We start from the raw sequence: 18,519 nt of genomic DNA, 5'->3' as shown, positions 1-18,519 counted from the left end.
GTTTTCCTCATCCTGGGCCTGGGTGGCAGAGAAGAATGCACCTGGCCCGCCCTAAATGGTCTCCAGAGAGTCCCCTTCCTAGCTGGCTGGCAGCACGGAGGGGTGGAGTTGCAGGGATAATGAGTTCCCAGGCTAGGCGGGGGCATCTCATCCCAAATGGCGACAAGGGTGCCTGGAGGGCCTGTTTGTCCGTGGGCAGCGAGAGCTGGGTGCGCGCGAGGGACAGGAGGCCGGCAGCCGTTGGGGCACGCCGCTGGTTCCCAGGGTCCAGCCTGCCGGCGGCGGCAACCTCAAAACGGCAGGGCCAGCCCGAGGCAGCCAGGCCCCGGGGCCCACCACGGATGCCAAAACCACCAGGACCCCCACAGAGAGCATGGAACAGCAGCAGCGTCCCGCACGCCCAGGGGCTGCCGCAGCTGCGGGGACAGCCTCCCGCTCAGGGCCGTCCGCGCAACCCAGGAACGTAGCACCCAGTGCGCCGCAAGGTGCAACCTCAAGGACACCCACCCAGGCGCCCAAGAGCGAATCGGAGAAGGCCGCCATCCAAAAGCGTGCTGAAGGACGGGCCCTAGTCCCGCCCCACTTCAGGGACAGCTTCAAGCATTTTTTCTTCTCGCCCACCGGAATGTTGAAGATCTTCAGGCTGGTGAGCAGAGAGAGCTGGTGATGCAGGGTGGGTGCGGCCTCGGGGAGTGAGTCCCGGGGGGCGCCAACTCCCCAAAGCTTCCCGACTTCCCTACTTCCCTTTGCCAGCCAGTTTGTTCTGCCTCATCTTCCCTCCCTTCTCACCTTGCTCCTCCCCACACTCAACCGTTATTACTAAACCAGCACTGTTGTTCCTGTCTTACTTTGTATTTCTCAGGTTTTCCCTCACAAAGGGAATTAGGGAAGCAGTGAAGAGCAGAAATGTGTAAGTTAGCAAACAAAAATAATTGAATTGACCAAAATTGATAAACCAATGGCTAATATAATAGGGGGAAAAAGGGTGAAAAGAGAACATATATTTAGACACCAGACAGGGAAAATAATCACAAAGGATGAAGAAACTGAGGATCCCCAAGAGTACTTTACAAAACAAATAAACCTAACTGAAAGAAATAGTTTATTTTCTAGGAAAATATAATTACCAGAACTAACCCCAGAATAGAGAAAAACCTAACCAGACCAATGTAAACACAGAAGAAAATGAGAACTAATCAAATGAGTATCTTTCAAAAATTTATCAGGGCCAGACTTTTTTACACATTAACTCTTTCAAACTTCCATGGGATGTAATTCTGATACTATTGAAACTTTTTCAAAGAATGGAGAAAGAAGCAGCCCTTCTGAATTATTTTTTCAAAGTAGTATACCACTGATATCAAAACCTGACCAAGTCAGAAAAAGAAAATAGAAATCTCACTTGTATCAAAGCAACAAGTATTAATATATTAGCAGAAAATATTCAGTACTTTTTAAAAAATACACCATGATGATGCAGTATTAGGACTCTATTAAAATAACCAACAATAGGGCGCCTGAGTGCCTCAGTTGGTTAAGCGACTGCCTTTGGCTCAGGTCATGATCCTGGCTGGAGTCCCTGGATCAAGTTCTGCATTGGGCTCCCTGCTCGGCAGGGAGTCTGCTTCTCCCTCTGACCCTAACCCCTCTCATGTGCTCTCTCTCATTCTCTCTCTCTCAAATAAATAAAATCTTTAAAAAAAATAAAATAACCAAAAATATAGGTAAAAGGAGAACAAATTAGGAGACTATATCAAATAAGAAAAAGAATACATTTGACAAAATTCAACATTCATCTCTGATTGCAAAAAAAAGAGATCCATAAAATAGAAATACATAGATATTTTATCGACATTATAAAAATAAACCCCAAAGTCAGCATCATATATAATTAAGCATTAGAAGTATTCCCATTAAATGAGGAACAAAGAGGATGCGCTCATCAATACCATTATTCAGTATTTTTCTAGAACTGCTAATCATCACAATTAGGAAAAATAAGTAACAGTTGAAAAGATGAGGCAAAATATATCATTTTTTCAGCTGATATCACTGCCTAAAAAACTTAAAATCAACTGTGAAACACGTTAGAACAAGATAATTTCTACTAACTCATTAGTAGAAATGAACAAACAAGCATTTAAAATAGAAGAAAATATTTCTCTTTACAACAGCAATCAAAATGGTAAACTAAGATTAAATGAAATAAATTTGAAAGACCTATATCAAGAAAACTCAAAAAACTCAGATATTTCAAAACTACTAAAAATAACTGGAAAGATAAACTTTGTTCTTGAATAGTAAAAGTAAATCTTTTAATCTTTCAAAATTAGAAGCTAAATGAAATCCCAATTAAAATACCAACAGGCTGGGGCACCTGGGTGGCTCAGTTGGTTAAGCGTCTGCCTTCGGCTCAGGTCATGATCCCAGGGTCCTGGGATCGAGCCCCACATCGGGCCCCCTGCTCGGCAGGAAGCCTGCTCCCCGTGCTTGTGTTCCCTCTCTCGCTGTCTCTCTCTCTGTCAAATAAATAAATAAAATCTTTAAGAAATAAATCAATAAAATAAAATAAAAAGCCAACAGGCTTAGCTTGGGGAACTTGATCAAGATAAACATGGGAGACACATACAATCTGAGGATGAGCACTGAAAGGGGGACTATGTCAGACAATAATATAAAATAAATTGCCTATAACTGCAAAAGTACTAGAGAAGAAATCGGCACCTCAGTGGAAGAGGATAGTCTCAAAAGAAACCCAAATACACCTGGGAATTTAGTACATGATAAAGTTTGGATTTCAGATGAGCGGGGAAAATACTGGTGTTTCACAATAAATGATGTTGGGATAATCAGCACTGTTTAGAAAGAAAGAAAACTGGAGCTCTACCTCTTTCTATCAAAATCAGTATATATTTATTCTACTTGTATATACTTCTTTCCAGTATGAAATAAACATTGTGAACAGTAGTTACTTTTCAGGAGATAGACTAGTGTTGGGTTGAGGGAGAACAAAGAGACTGGAGTTCTTTTTCTTTTTCTTTTTTTTTTTTTAAAGATTTTATTTATTTATTTGACAGAGAGAGACAGAGCACAAGCAGGGGGAGCAGCAGAGGGAGAGGGAGAAGCAGGCTCTCCGCTGAGCAGGGAGCTCGATGCGGGGCTCGATCCCAGGACCCTGGGATCATAACCTGAGCCAAAGGCAGACGCTTAACCGCTGAGCTACCCAGGTGCCCCAGACTGGAGTTATTTTTCATTCTTCTATACTTAATGTGCACTTTTATTATTTCCATGTATTATTTCATTTCTTCGAAATATGAGAAATTTTACAAATAAAATGTGTGTACAAAACAATACAGGCAAGTGCAATATAATCAGATTTACATTCTAACAGTTTATGGGTTTGCTTTGTTTTTTCCTAGCCCGTGTGCATTAAAATAAATCCTGTTTCTTTTATTGCAGGGTCTTCTCATAGGAGCATTAGTTTGTTTTGTCATTGCCAGAGCCAATGAGCCGTTTATAGCCATCACAGTTCTGGAAATCTGCATCGTTCTTTTTTTTATTCTAATATATATGCTAACCCTTCAGCACTTGCTGGTTAATTTAGATTGGCCCTTACTTGTAAGTGTTTATTTTCATAATTCAAATATAAGCTTTGCCCTCGGTCCCAGAGTAAAGTCTCTCCTCAAGTGAAAGCAAAAGAGCTATCTCTCTGGACAAGAACATAACTGAGCTGTGACAGGGTGTTGCCCTAGTCCTAGGGGAGAAACTAGCCTAACACCCAGGAAGATTCCTTGGACACTTCTGTCCATGGCACAACCAACACACACACCTGCTTCCATCTCATTATGGCACTGAACACATGGTACTTTGCAGCTTGTCCTAAAGAAAATTTCAGTTAGTATATTCAGTAGGTAAACACACTTCTCATCCATTGCTTGTAAAACAGCACATGCTTCTACTTTTCAAACAGCAGCTATTCTAACATTATAAACATTTCCTCCCCTGCATAAGCAAGAGTTGGCATGGCAAAGTTGTAGAAAATTGTCACCCACACCCTGAAAGATTGCAGGAGTCAATCTTTTCATGGATATTAAGGGTCCATACTCCCAAAGAGGTGCCACATGGTGGAGTATTCAAGAAAAGACATTGCATTGCCTTATTTAGTAGCTTTTTCCAGAACTTCATATTCTTTACCAACTGAAAAATTCCTGAAGCTAATCCCTCAGGTCTCAGAGAAATCCTATTTATTGTGGAGCCTGAGGTTCTGTATCCTTGCAGACTGGAGAACTACTGTTCTGTCCAGATACAGACATGGGCCCACTTCCTGGCCCTGGCACCTTCCTAGCTGTGTGAACTTTAGCCTCAGTTTCCCCATCTAGGAAATTCAGCAAAGGAAAAGGGTGATCATAATAACTACCTCATAGGGTTCCTACAACACTTAAATGTGTTTAAAGCAAATAGCACAATGCTCAGCACAAAGCAAAAGCAAACATTCACTTACCAAGTGTCCATCAGACCCCATAAAGTAGTTAGATGGCTTTTACCATTTTATCTTGCACTGTGAACAATCCTAACTCAGAGGTCAGGCCTCTCCCACATCCCACTTCCTTACAGTACCTTTTTCTAACCTTAAGGTAGGATTGGTTGCTATTGAGCTAAACTCAAAATACATTCTTGAAGCGTGTGAGGGATTTTCTAAAAAAGCTGCTGAGCTCTCTTTATCCCACAGAGTGCAGAGCAACAGGAAGCAGACAAAGCCAAGTATGAGCAAGTCTAATTGGACATATGGAAGACCCTCTTAGTTATGGAGAGCTATAAGGATAAAGAGGTTTCTGAGGGGAAACTAAAATCTCTGTCCGTGGAGATTTTCAAGAACGGAAGGTAAATGAACCGTTTTGCGCACACAGTATGTGCCAGATACTTTTTCATATGTGTTGCCTTATTTAATCCTCACAACAACCCAGTGTGGTTACAGTTTAGCAGATGAGAAGACCTGATGAAAGAGATGAAGTTGCTCATGGCCATAGGCAGTCACTTGGAAACTCAGGCCTGGCTCTAACCCAAACTCGTTCCAGACTTTTTGCCCTATTGCCTTACAATGGTTTCTCTGTCTCCATCCTCCCTTCATTGTTATCCTCCTCGGATTCTCTAAATTTTATGTTCTCTGTATCTTCTCCTGTCTCCTCGTGGTTTCCTTAAAATACAGAGCTAGAGATGAACAGATTAGCCTGGAGGGCGGGTACAGGTCCTTAGGGCAGGTGACTGAGGGCACCACAGCACCAAGGTCAGCTGTGGACTAGAGCCCTCTGAGGAAGGGTCCACTGCTATAAAGCTGGAGGGCTGGATGGAGCCTCAAGGCACCATGCTTTGATGTAGGGTCCGGGGAGAATATCTAGGAAGTGTCTCAGACAAAGGCAAGAACTGGGGGCTCCTAAGAATGAACCAGAAAGGTCCTATGAGAGGAACTGTTCTCACAGTGGTCACAGACAGCTCAGGCCAACTTTTGTAGAATTGCAGGCCTTCGGTCAACTCTGATAAAGCCAGGCCCCCTTTAGCTACCTGTATCCTTGGGTCAGAGCATTCTCTTCCCTTTGGAGGACTATAGGAGCCCCAAAGCGTGATTCACATGGACGTGCCTGCTGAGCTCCCAGGAGCTCCACAGTTGGAAAACTATGAAGGTTGCTCAGTTATTCTGAGGCACAACTGACTAGCAGCACATATAACCAAGCAGCCACATACTAACCAACACAGTTGGTCAGATGGTGTGTGATCTAATGGATTTGGAAGGTTTTTTAAAAGACCCATCAGGGCGCCTGGGTGGCTCAGTTGGTTAAGCGACTGCCTTCGGCTCAGGTCATGATCCTGGAGTCCCGGGATCGAGTCCCACATCAGGCTCCCTGCTCGGCAGGGGGTCTGCTTCTCCCTCTGCCCTCTTCCCTCTCGTGCTCTCTGTCTCATTCTCTCTCTCTCTCTCAAATAAATAAATAAAATCTTTAAAAAAAAAAAAAAGACCCATCAAAAAAGGATCCAAAACTGTGTTCTCCTATCCTGTCCCTTCCTTTCTAGTCTTCTCTTCCAGATTCCGTAAGGTGAAGGACGTGTACATATGAGATTGTTCAGAAGGGTAGTTCCACTGGGTGGTAACAGGAAGGTCTTGGCAGGGGAGGCATTGTGCTGGATTAGGGAGAGTTTGGGTGCCTAGGAGAGGGCTGCTTGTCACTTCAGAGAGTAGGTGGACTTGGAGATGTGTTGGCATCATGCTGCAGAAGTCCCCTGGGACCCAGTGGAATGGGGAAAAGCCAAAGAACACAGACTATCCCTGTTTTAGGGCTCTGTACAGGCTCGAGGACCCACCCACACACTGGAGGCATCCAGCATGCACAGCCCCTCTCTCCTGGCAAGATGGTTTGTGCCCCCAAGGTAGAGCATTAGGGTAAGGAGTACTGATTTTAAGTGGCGGTTTCCTTAAAGGCTCCCAGGAGCACAGAGTTCCTTATTCCTCTGTTCCCATTTTTGTCTGGCAAGGGGCTAATGATGAAAACTCCCAGCAGGGAAATAGAAAGTTTGATAAATCAGGGCTTCAGATGCTCAGCAGAGAGCTGAGCCTCACGTACAGACGTGCTGAGATCTATGGACTCTGGGACCATATTTTGGCAAGGCCTCCTTCTCTGGGGAGATGATGGAGCCTGGGCTGGGGGATCCATACTCCAGTCTGAAGTGCATCTTCTTGCTTCTGTGAAGACTATGCCAGTGACTCTGATACCCATGGATCCACCTCTCAGCCAGCCCTTGACTTGGTATCATGGGCCTGCATCACATCTAGTGAGGATACAGCTTTCCTTACCCCACCCATGGTGGGGTCACTGTCTTCATTTCTAGACTTCATTATCAATTTTACCCATGAATCTAGTGTCATCTGTCAACATACCCAAGGAAAGTATGAATTGTAATTATCTTCTGAATAGCCCATATTTTTAATACTCCTACATTATAAAAAATATTATCCAATATGGTCAGAGAAACAGTTCTGATCAAGCAGATGTTTTTGCCAATAGAAAGCAATTAAAAAAAAAACATATTAAACATTTTAAACAAAAACTCTACAGAAGTGATGATTCCCAAACTACCAGCAATATCTTTACATTTATAAAGAGGAAGTGTCAGCTTTAGAATGTCCCCCTTCAAATAGGATTAATGAAAAACGACAGTTCTGGTCATCTCTGATCAGGCTATATCACATGTTTGGAGAACTCCAGGCAGAAATGGAATCAGTGGGAGTTGCAGCTAGCTGAATATAATGTTTATTATCTATAAATTCTTGTTACAAATACCACATTTTGTGAAACAAATTGTAAATGTTCAAATTTTTTTCTAATATTCAGTGATTTTTAAAAATAAGCATTCACCATTAAAGCATCTTTTTCTTTCCCAGTTAAAATTCTACACTATTTTATCTCAGCAATTTGGGTGCTTTACGGAAAAATAACAGTCAAGTAACAAATCCATCTCTCAGTTTAGTCAGAGGAGGTTACCTGAGTCAATAGGGTATTTAGTCAAGGGGGAAAGAAAAAGATGGTAAGTAAAGATGGCACGTGACAAGGCTCAGCTGCAATTTTACTCCATCAGGAAGAAAATATCTCTCGCTCCCCCCCTCCCCCCGCCAAAGATGAGGCCAACAACAATGATGTGTCTAAGGCAAAAGATCGGCCAGGGGAGGGGGGTGGTGTAGCACAGAGAAGGCCTCTGGACACTCAAGTCAGGCTGCAGAGGGTCCTAGCCACTTACTGGCTGAGCAACCCCAAGCATGTTCCTTTAGCCATCTGTAAATTGAGGATAAGGATAATTTGTTGTGAGAATCAAATGAGATTAACACCCTGGCACAGTATGTGACACACAGGAAGTGCTCAAGAAGTGTGATCTATGAGAGAATGTTAGATATAAGGCAAACATTAGCTCCAAAGGACAGTTCAGGAGAGCACTTCCTTGTGAGCAAGGACCAGAGTAAATCACAGTAAGGACAGAGTAAACGAACATCTAGTATTCCAGTGAGGAGATGGAATTATGACAGGGAGTCAACGATTGGCTAGTGAAGCCTCGTCTACAGTTGATTTATTAGTATTCTCATTATTCATTGGCTTTCATCTAAATTCTCAACCACCTATGGCCACAGCTAGTTAATTTTTGTTTTAAAAAGTTTACATCCTATTTCTTAGTTGTAAGAGTCCTTGTTCACACTTTTTTACTATCTTGGTTTACATAATCCTAAAGGACTAAGCTTCTTGCAAAACTGTAAACCGCTGTACCTGCCCTACTGTGGGCAGACTTTTCATTCAGCCCACAGAACCCAGCTGGATTTTACTTCTAACCCTCACCAGCCCTGCTCCTTGTCCCCCCAGTGTTACCCACCAGGTGTCCAAATAATTAGTGCCCCTCCATGAGGCAAGTCACATTCCGTGATAAGGATAGGACTCCTTGCTCAGCAATCTCAATGGGAAGAACACCTGAAGTTTGCAGAAAGTTTACCAACTGTGTACACTTTGAAGGCAGATATCGCAAGTCCACATTTTGATGCACTCATGACCCACTCGATGCCAGGCACTTATCTGGTATTTGCAGATTCATTATACCATTTAATCCTCAGATCAACCCAATGAATCCCAATCACTTTCCCCATATTTAAAATGAACATGTTGATACAGAGGGATGATAAAACATGCCCCAGGTCACACATCTAGGAATTGGCAGGCCAGAAGAGTTCATCAACAAAATACACTTCCGGGGCGCCTGGGTGGCTCAGTCGTTAAGCGTCTGCCTTCAGCTCAGGTCATGATCCCAGGGTCCTGGGATCGAGCCCCGCATCGGGCTCCCTGCTCAGTGGGAAGCCTGCTTCTCCCTCTCCCATTCCCCCTGCTTGTGTTCCCTCTCTTGCTGTGTGTCTCTGTCAAATAAATAAATAAAATCTAAAAAAAAAAAATACACTTCCACTGTACATGTCCCATACCATTTTGACCCTCCGTGACCCATTATCCACGGAAAATGCCCAAGATGGATGCTGCACTTCCAACCTAGGGGGACGATGAGAGGCAACAGCAAGAGGAGTTCTGACTCCCCTCCTTGGCAGATACCCAATCTTAGGCAATTTAATAAACCTCTCTAAGCCTCTGCTATGTCCTCTTAAAACTGGGATCATAACAACACTGACTCTGGAGGGTGTTTGTGAGGGTTAAATAAGATAATGACTGGGAAATACTGAGCACATTGAAGAGCTCTATCAGAGCCATTATGATTCTGCACATTGGGTGGCAGGGCTCCTTGCTAGATTTGGGAAGGTGCACCAGACAGGCTGACGCTACCAAGTCAAGACATCAAGACTTAAGGACTTAAAATGTTCCAATTAGATATCCAGGCCATATCATGGTTCTATCACCCTGAGCTTTTGACCCTCCCCACACTAGTGCCATGGACACACTGAGTACCCACTTTTCCATTATTGCTCTATTACCAAAGCCCAGCCTCTGCTTATCCTGAGGAGTGGCCCCCTCTACTCATCCTCGCCCTTTATTTAGCACACAAAGCTGCAGTTAGGGCTAGCAGTTAAAGAACCCAGTACTGGAATCCAGAAGAAAGGACAAAGGCAGCCCACAGATGCTAGGGCAGACTCCATTCCAGCCATTTCTTAGGAAAGAACAAAAGTCAACAGCACAGGCATTCACTCTAGAATACCAGGCCTGCTCCTCAGGTGGGTTCCTGCCTCCCTGGGATATGTGAACCCACAGAATAAATGTGACCCAACTAACTGCTGGAGAATTGGCTCTACCTACAGATTTGGGAATGCAATTAAATTAGTAAAGTGCTAATCTAAAATTTCAATTTTAGATTAAAAAATATATTATGGAATAGAATGCAGAATTTACATTAATTTAAAATAATAGGATTTTTAAAAATCATATTTATGGAGGTCCGATTCGGGTAGGACCCCATATCTCTAGGTGTTTTTCATGCTCACTTTCTTATGCCCTTTATGGAGAATATAATGGGGAAGTTGTCAGTTTTGGTTTTTTTTTAATGGCACTCTTTAATGAAATTAAACCCATTTCTGCTGACAAAGTCCTATCCAGGACCTTAAAATCACATAAACTCATGTCTTGGAAGATGCAAGAATTTCGCTAACGGTTCCTCTTAATATTTAATCAAAGGGAAAGTTTTAAAAAGACATCCATCCTTAGATGGGTAATTGACCAATTTAAATATTTTATGAAATCACATTTTCACATAAAGTTGACAGTTTTCAATTCTGTATTACAGGATCTTGTCAACAGTTTTATTACAGCTGTGTTCCTTTTAATAGTTGCCATCTTGGCGATGCAAGAAATGGAAAGAAGGCACTTATTCTATGTTGGAGGGGTAAGTCGAAAACTTCGTGACCCCCTTTAAGATTAGTATTTCAGGGGAACCTGGGTGGCTCAGTCAGTTAAGGGTCCAACTCTTGGTTTCGGGTCAAGTTGTGATCTCAGGATCATGGGATCGAGCCCCACATCGGTCTCAGTGCTTGGCGCAGAGTCGGCTTGAGATTCTCTTCCTCTCCCTCTGCCCCTCCCACTTGCTCTCTCTCTCAAATAAATAAATCTTTTTTTTAAAAATCAGTATTTCAGGGCACCTGGGTGGCTCAGACGGTTAAGCGTCTGCCTTCGGCTCAGGTCATGGTCCCAGAGTCCTGGGATCGAGTCCCGCATCAGGCTCCCTGCTCCTTGGGAGCCTGCTTCTCCCTCTGCTTCTCTCTCTCTCTGTCTCTCATGAATAAATAAATAAAATCTTTAAAAAAAAATTATAAAAAAAAAATCAGTATTTCAAAACTCTTTTCAAAGGGAAACTAGCAGACCATCATCAAGATGTAAAGTTGCATAAACTCTAAACTCATGAAAATCTTCATTCTAATACTCATTCGCCAAATAGGTACAAACTCCCCTTTCGAGAAATGTACACACTATTTTTTGAAATGTTGCAACAAGGTGTTCTTGTCCATAAATAGGATTTTGACTCTTCTGGACTAGAGATTTATATTTTAAAAGCACATGAAAAGAAAAGCACATGAATAGGAAAAAAAAAAGTACATTGTCAAAAGTGAATGGCTCAGGAGGAAGGAAGGAAGAAAAGGAAGGAAGCTCCCAGCATGTGCCACACACATGGCCAGGCATGTTCTGACTTAATTTTTACAATTCTCATTTTTACAGATACGAGAACTGAGGTTAAATACTTTGCCTGGCTCACAAGCCTGGGACAAGCTCATCATATGAAGAGCACAAGAAATGGCAGATTAAATGCTTTGAAGATGGAGGGTGGGAAGTAGAGAGATGAGACTTTGGTTCAAGAAGTTAAGCAATGGGAACAAAAATTAATCAAAAAAAAAAAAAGTTTGACTTCTTTGAAATCAGTAAATATTTGTCAATCCCATTGGATTGTGCCAGGCCCAGGCTTAGCGTTGGGGATAGAGTCCCTTATCCCTGTAGGAGCCCACAGATTAGCTGGGGCAAGACCTACCTAGGGAAAGTTCATTCAAGCATCCAGGGATTAAGTGATGGTGAAGAGAAACATCCAGAGCCAGCAGGATTTGGGAGGCACCTAGAATCTTGGGTGCTATGCACTGCTGGTCCCCATCTGCTAACTCAGACACCAAGCCTTCTCCTACCTGCCAGGGGCTCCCACCATCTGGACCCCATCAATTCTTACTTGGATGACAGGAGCCCCCACCACACCCCACTGGTGTCCCTGCCTCCTCCAGTCCTTTTCACCTCATGGCTTACTGCAAGTGGGCTTTCTGACTCTGGCACCTGATCTCTCCTTTCAATAAAGTCCCAAATTCTGCACTTCCTAGCCTCAACTCTGCCCCATCCCTCACCAGCTCCAGAGGTCTCAGCCACACCACACTCCTTGGAGACCCCTGTCCACGATCTGAAGTTCTCTCCCTCCCAGTTGGTCCCCTTGGGAACTCCTTCCTGCCCTTTTCAAACAAAGCCCAGGAGTCCTTCCTACTGAAGGGCCTTCTCAGGACCTCATACCTATCTGGAGCCTCCTACAGCCAATACTCTTCTCTGGTCCTTTCCTGGTGCCTCGGGCATCTGGCAAGGTCATTACTGGCAGCAAAACTCACCATTTCCAAAATCCCTTGCTCTGCGAATCGCAGAATGTGCCACAGCTGTCAGCTAGGCAGACACCAAATAGGCAGTGCTGGGTCGGAAGGGGACAAGCGGCCCCCTGCAGCCCCCTGTCCCCTGGGATGGGATAGGGAAGACAGGTTGCGGCTGAGCTGCAGAATAACCCGGGCTTTCCTTCCCGTGTCTTGTGTCTGACAGACCCAGTGTCTCACAGCGGCAATCGTGTGTATCCTGGATGGGATTATGGTCACCAAGAAGATAACGGATAAAATGAGAAGAATGCTGGGACTCGAATATGAAAGAAGTTCCTCCCTGCTCCCGGAACCCAAGAAGTCAGGACCCACGCCAGCGCCCGGGAAAGCGGGCACGCCGGGATCCTCCAAACCACCCACCTCGGCAGCCTCGAAACCACCCGTGGCGGCACCTGCGAAAGCACCCACACAGGCCCCCCCCTCGGCTGCCAGGCGCACCTCCTCCCGGGGATCCTCGAATGCATCCTCGAACGCATCCTCGCCGCCACCCTCGTGGACAGGAGCGTCTGTGCCTCGTCCCTCCCGCTAATCCCCCCACTGAGCTTGCATGCTGTCACCTATCCCGGCCCACGTGCGATCATAAAATCAGGGCTGCTAAATCGGGAACAGTTCTGCTTCCTCGTGTTGCCTTGTGTAAAAGTCGAGCTACCTGTTTTCGCGGCCACGCGACCAGCCCACGGCTGGGGGGGGGGCTGGGCGGCCCTGGAGGCAGCCGGCCCGGCACCCACTGGGGTCCTCGCGGTGCGACCGGGTCGCCCGGAGCCAGGTGAGGGGGCGCGAGGAGACGCGGCGCGCGGGGAAGCGCCGGGCGTTGGCGTTCGCCGGCTCCTGGCCGTTGGCTGAGCGGGACCTCTGGGCAGGTCGGTGGGCACCAGGCTCGCTCAGAGGCCAGGCCTGTCCGCGGACAGCAGGAGAGATCGGGCAGGCGGTGAGCAGCTAAGAACCCCCACGCAAAGACGGCTGACAAAGGCAAAAAGGGCAAAGCGGCGGCCCCGGCGGCCCCGCCCCCCGCAGCGGCGCCCCCGCCCCCTCCGCCGCCGCCGGCCCCCAAACCCCAAGACAAGAAAGACCAGGAGCCCAAGAAAAAGGAAAAGTCAGTGCAGCCCAAGGATGAAGTGGGCACGAGGAAGGGGTGTCGCCGCTACAAGTGGGAACTCAAGGACAGCAATAAAGAGTTTTGGGTTATGGGGCACGCTGAGGTCAAGATCCTGAGCTTGGTAAGTTGGTCGGGCACCCCTGGGCGGGGGCATGGGAGTCCAGCGATGGGAAGAGGGAGAAGGAGCAGGCTCCACAGGGGCTCCGGAAGGGCTGTAGAGCCAGTGAGAGCCCTCTGCCGTAGCTCAGGTGCATGTCTCCCAGCAGGGCTGCCTAATAGCTGCACTGGTAATGTTCACGGGGACCACCGTGCACCCTCTCCTGACACTCATCATCACCATGGAGTTGTCCGTCTTCTGCTTCTTCTTCATTATCTACACCTTCGCCATCAACAGATACATGCCCTTCATCCTGTGGCCTATTTCTGTAAGTGAGAGGAGGTGGGGAGTGCCTGCGGCTGGGGTGCATTCATGCGTGTGTCTTGGTACCTGGAAGTGACTGAACAGACAGACATGCGCCACCTTCTACATTAGTGCCCAGGGCATGGGCTCAGCACCTCAGGTGGGCCAGGGGAGGGGCAGCTGAAGTTAGGTAGAAAAGGCAGCTTGGGGGTTGGGGGCCGGGTGAACTTCTTACCTATCTGGTGGTCAAAGGAAGAGGTCTTTGCTTTCTGGAAGCTTTGCTCTCCATGGGAGCAGGGGCTGTATAGCAACCAGCTGTTCCTCCCACTTCTGTGCCAGCTCACACTTGAGTGTGGAGAGATCACCCCAGAACATACCCCATCCCCAGGATTCAAAGAAGAAAACCAATCTTCCAATAAATCAGTAAAATAAAATGAGACTTTTAAAGAAATCCCTTCTAAAGCAGTCTTGGATCTCCAGTGACTTTCCCTGTAAAGGATGTTAAGCATAGGGGCGCTGGGTGGCTCAGTCGGTGGAGCATCTAACTCTTGATTTCAGCTCAGGTCATGATCTCGGGGTTGTGAAATCGAGCCCCTGTAGCGCTCTGCACTGGGCATGGAGCCTGCTTAAGATTCTCTCTCTCCTCCCTCTGCCCCTCCTCCATGCACATGTTCTCTGTCTCTCTCTCTCTCTCTCTCAAAAAAAAAAAAAAAAAAAAAAGGATGTTCAGCCCAAAGCAGTCATCCACTGGAACAGGAGTGGGGCAAGCTACCCAAACACTTGTGCCCTCTGTTTCCTTCATCTGTAACATGAGGACAGTAATAACCTCTCATGCGATTGTGCCTGCGAAATAAATGCAAAGTGCTTGATGCTGTGCCTGAGGACTCAGGGCCCTGAATCCCTGGCCATCACCTGTGTGATCACAGAGTGCACCCACCTAACATCCATCTCACTGCACATTCACAGTGTACCTCCAGGGCACTAAACTCAGGGTTTCACTCACCTTACATATGAAATGGTCTCAGGAGGGCCAAATCACGTACCCCCAGGTAACTCAGCTAGTAAGTGGCAGAAAAAGGATTCAAACCCAGCTTTGTCCGTAGATTCTGAGTCCCTAACTGCACTCAGTTCTGCTTCCTTATCAAAAGTGACTGGGGCCGAGGGATTCATAGGTCTCCGCAGTGTAAGTGAGGACTCCCAATATAGGGAGAAAGGAGAAGAGGACCAAATAAGACTCTTGGGAGAGGGATAAGCAGAGGACAAAGTAAAGGGAAAGCCAAGGAACTTGAGAAGATACTTTTAGTTCCAGCAAAATGAAGAATCAATAAACCCTGAAAATCCTCCTACTGCACCTATCTAAAACTACTAGGGAAAATGTAAACACAACTGCGGTAGCTGAATGAATGGCTGAGGCGGCAGGAAAAAAAAAAAAAAAGGAGACACACAAGTGCCAGAAATGAAAAACAGGAGTGGGGCTCAGTCCGCTATTGGATTGTGGGTAGGACTGGCCCATGAAGTATTGCCCCCAGGAAGCAAGAGTGTGGATGTGCATACACTCTTCAGTTAGCGGAGGTGAGGTCTTGGTCCCGAGCAAGATGGGGATTCAGAACTGAGACCCCTGCATAAGCCAGCACCCTGCAAAGACAGGGAGAAGACAGGCAGAGAAGACAAAGGAACAAGAAGCCATGTTCACCTCTGTCTGAGCTTTGAGTGGGAAAAGAAAGAAAAGAAAAGAAAAGAAAAGAAAGACCACCTTGAGAAATAGAAACCTTGGGCCTGAATTTTGTATGGACTTGGTTTGAATTGTTAACTACTTTCATCCTGGAAACCTTCATGCAGCCTAGAAAAATTGTGCCTGGGAATTAGCATAATATCGGATCCTAACTTAATCATGTTCTGACGATGTCCCTGGGACTCCTGACAGAAACAAATGCAAAATCCCAGTCAAAGCATAAAGAGGTTCTCACAGGACAGGTGGGGGCAGAGGGCTTGCCAAGAATGAACTCACAGTCCAAAACTACAAGACACCTGATTTTAAAATCCCCATGTCCAAGAATCGAGAATCAGCAAACAAACAAATGGGAGGAGGGGCGCCTCGGTGGCTCAGTTGGTTAAGCGACTGCCTTCGGCTCAGGTCATGATCCTGGAGTCCCGGGATCGAGTCCCGCATCTGGCTTCCTGCTCGGCAGGGAGTCTGCTTCTCCCTCTGACCCTCCTCCCTCTCATGCTCTCTGTCTCTCATTCTCTCTGTCTCAAATAAATAAAAATTAAAAAAAATTTTTTTTTAAATCTTAAAAAAAAATGGGAGGATTAAAACTCTGAGAATATGAGATTAATAGAAGAGCTGTCTGAAAATAATAAGAAATACACTTAAAATAATTAAAGATATAAACAGAGCCCTAAGAACAGAATAAGACAGTCTGAGGACAGAATAAAAAGATCCAGGAAATGAATACAATACCCTTCAAAATTGAAATTATCCTTCAAAAATTACTATTCAATGGGCACCTGGGTGGCCTAGTTGGTTAAGCGTCTGCCTTCAGTTCAGGTCATGATCATGGGGTCCTGGGATTGAGCCCCACATCAGGCACCCTGCTCAGTGGGGAGTCTGCTTCTCCCTCTCCTTCTGACCCTCCCCCTTGCTTGTGCTCTCACTTGCTCGCTCTCACTTGCTCGCTCTCTCTCCCTCTCAAATGAATAAAAAATCTTTTTAAAAATCTTTTTTAAAAAATTACCATTGAAGGGGCACCTAGGTGGCTCAGTAAGTTGAACACCTGACTCTTGATTTCAGCTCAGGTCATGATCTCAGGATCATGAGACTGAGCCCCGCATTGGGCTCCACGCTCAGTGCGGAGTGTGCTTCTTTCTGTCTCTCTCTCCCTCTGTCCCTCTGCCCCTCCCCCTGCTCACACATGCGCTCTCTCTCAAATAAATAAATGAATCTTTTTAAAAAATTATCATTCAAGAGCTCGCTTCTGCAGCACATATACTAAAATTGGAACAATACAGAGAAGATGAGCATGGCCCCTGCACAAGGATGACACATAAATTCACAAAGCATTCCATATTTTTTTTAAAAAATTATCATTCAAAAATGAAGGAGAAATTAAGACATTCCTAGATAAAACAAAAGTTGAGGGAGTTTGTGGCTAGTAGACCTGCCCTACAAGAAATGCTAAAGAGAGTCCTTTGGGCTCAAATGAGAGGACACTAGACAGTAACTTGAAGCCATAAAAGAATAAAGAACACCAATAACAGTAACTACATAGGTAAATATAAAAGCCAGTATTATTGGGCGCCTGGGTGGCTCAGCTGGTTAAGCGACTGCCTTCGGCTCAGGTCATGATCCTGGAGTCCCGGGATCGAGTCCCGCATCGGGCTCCCTGCTCGGCGGGGAGTCTGCTTCTCCCTCTGACCCTCCCCCCTCTCATGTGCTCTCTCTCTCTCATCCTCTCTCTCAAATAAATAAATAAAATCTTTAAAAAAAAAAAAAGCCAGTATTATTGTATGTTTGGTTTGTAACTTCTTTTTTCTGATATGATTTAAAAGACAAATGCATAAAACAATAATTATAAATCCATGTTAATGGGATTGTATGTAAAGATATAATTTGTGATGATTACAGTAAGAGCTTTTGTGTACTACTGAGGCAAAGTTGGTATCAATTCAAGCTAGACTATTATAAATTTAAGATATTAATTGTAACCCCAAGGTAACCACTAGGAAATTAACTAAATAATGTATAGAAAAAGAAATGAGAAGGGAATGAAATTGGTACATTACAAAAAAATTAAACACAGAAGAAGGTAATAATGGAGGAATTGAGGAACAAAAAGATATGATATATAAAAAACAAACATCAAAATGATAGAAATAAGTCCTTATCAGTAATTACTTTAAGTGCACATGGATTAAACTCTCTAAGAGATTTTCAGAATGGATTTTTTAAATGATCCATTTTAAACTGATACAATATGAACATAAGAGGGCGCCTGGGTGGCTCAGTTGGTTAAGCGACTGCCTTCGGCTCAGGTCATGATCCTGGAGTCCTGGGATCGAGTCCCGCATCGGGCTCCCTGCTCGGCAGGGGGTCTGCTTCTCCCTCTGACCCTCCCCCCTCTCATGTGCTGTCTCTCTCATTCTCTCTGTCTCAAATAAATAAATAAAATCTTAAAAAAAAAAAAATGAACCTAAGAGACTCACTTTAGTCCAAAGATACAAATAAGTTGAAAGTAAAAATGGGAAAAGATACTACATGTAAATAGTGACCAAAAAAGAGCTGAGGTGGTCAAACTAATATTAGATTTAATGAAAGACATGAATCCTCAAAGGTGTACCAAGAAAAATAAGTAAACACAAAACCACACCTAGGCATTCATAGAGGCCCCAGAAACAAAGGAAAACTTAAAATTAAACCAAAAGACAAGTTACCCTAAAAAAAACCAAAACAAAACCAAAGACAACAAAAACCCTCAGACTACTAGACTTAACTTCATATATTTCAACAGCAGTAACAGTGGCCAGAAAACACTGGAATAATTTCTTTAAAGGGATGAGGTGGCAAGAGTAAAATAAAGATATTTTTAAACAACGAATGAAACGATTTCTTTTCCCTGACCCTCACTGAAAGAACTACTAAAAGATGTACCTCAGGAAGAAGGAAATTAAACCAAAAAGAAATGTGTGCCATGTAAAAAAGGAACAGTAAGCGAAGAGCCTAGTGAGTGTGTGGATTGACCTAAATAAACACTAAGACAGAATTGGGGTTTTAGGGGCGCCTGGGTGGCTCAGTTGGTTAAGCGACTGCCTTCGGCTCAGGTCATGATCCTGGAGTCCCGG

General features: G+C 45.0%; 1 protein-coding gene and 1 non-coding gene across 2 annotated transcripts in view; both read left to right on the top strand.

Moving 5' to 3' along the window:
- Positions 1-373: 373 nt before the first annotated feature.
- Positions 374-18,519, top strand: part of CMTM2 (CKLF like MARVEL transmembrane domain containing 2) — a 27,109-nt gene continuing 8,963 nt past the window's right edge. Inside the window, exons 1-7 of the mRNA XM_035024520.1 lie at positions 374-646; positions 3,460-3,618; positions 10,306-10,404; positions 12,351-12,512; positions 12,617-12,950; positions 13,199-13,401; positions 13,547-13,705. Coding sequence (XP_034880411.1) covers positions 374-646; positions 3,460-3,618; positions 10,306-10,404; positions 12,351-12,512; positions 12,617-12,950; positions 13,199-13,401; positions 13,547-13,705 — 1,389 coding nt within the window. The remainder of the gene's footprint in view (positions 647-3,459; positions 3,619-10,305; positions 10,405-12,350; positions 12,513-12,616; positions 12,951-13,198; positions 13,402-13,546; positions 13,706-18,519) is intronic.
- Positions 16,646-16,752, top strand: LOC118023899. Its single transcript, XR_004682924.1, has one exon. It is a non-coding gene; the product is annotated as a U6 spliceosomal RNA (small nuclear RNA).

Source organism: Mirounga leonina, unplaced genomic scaffold (assembly GCF_011800145.1).
Source record: "Mirounga leonina isolate KUSES-001 unplaced genomic scaffold, KU_Mleo_1.0 Mir_180, whole genome shotgun sequence".
Taxonomy (NCBI): domain Eukaryota; kingdom Metazoa; phylum Chordata; class Mammalia; order Carnivora; family Phocidae; genus Mirounga; species Mirounga leonina.
This window is presented reverse-complemented; position numbering and strand designations above follow the sequence as displayed.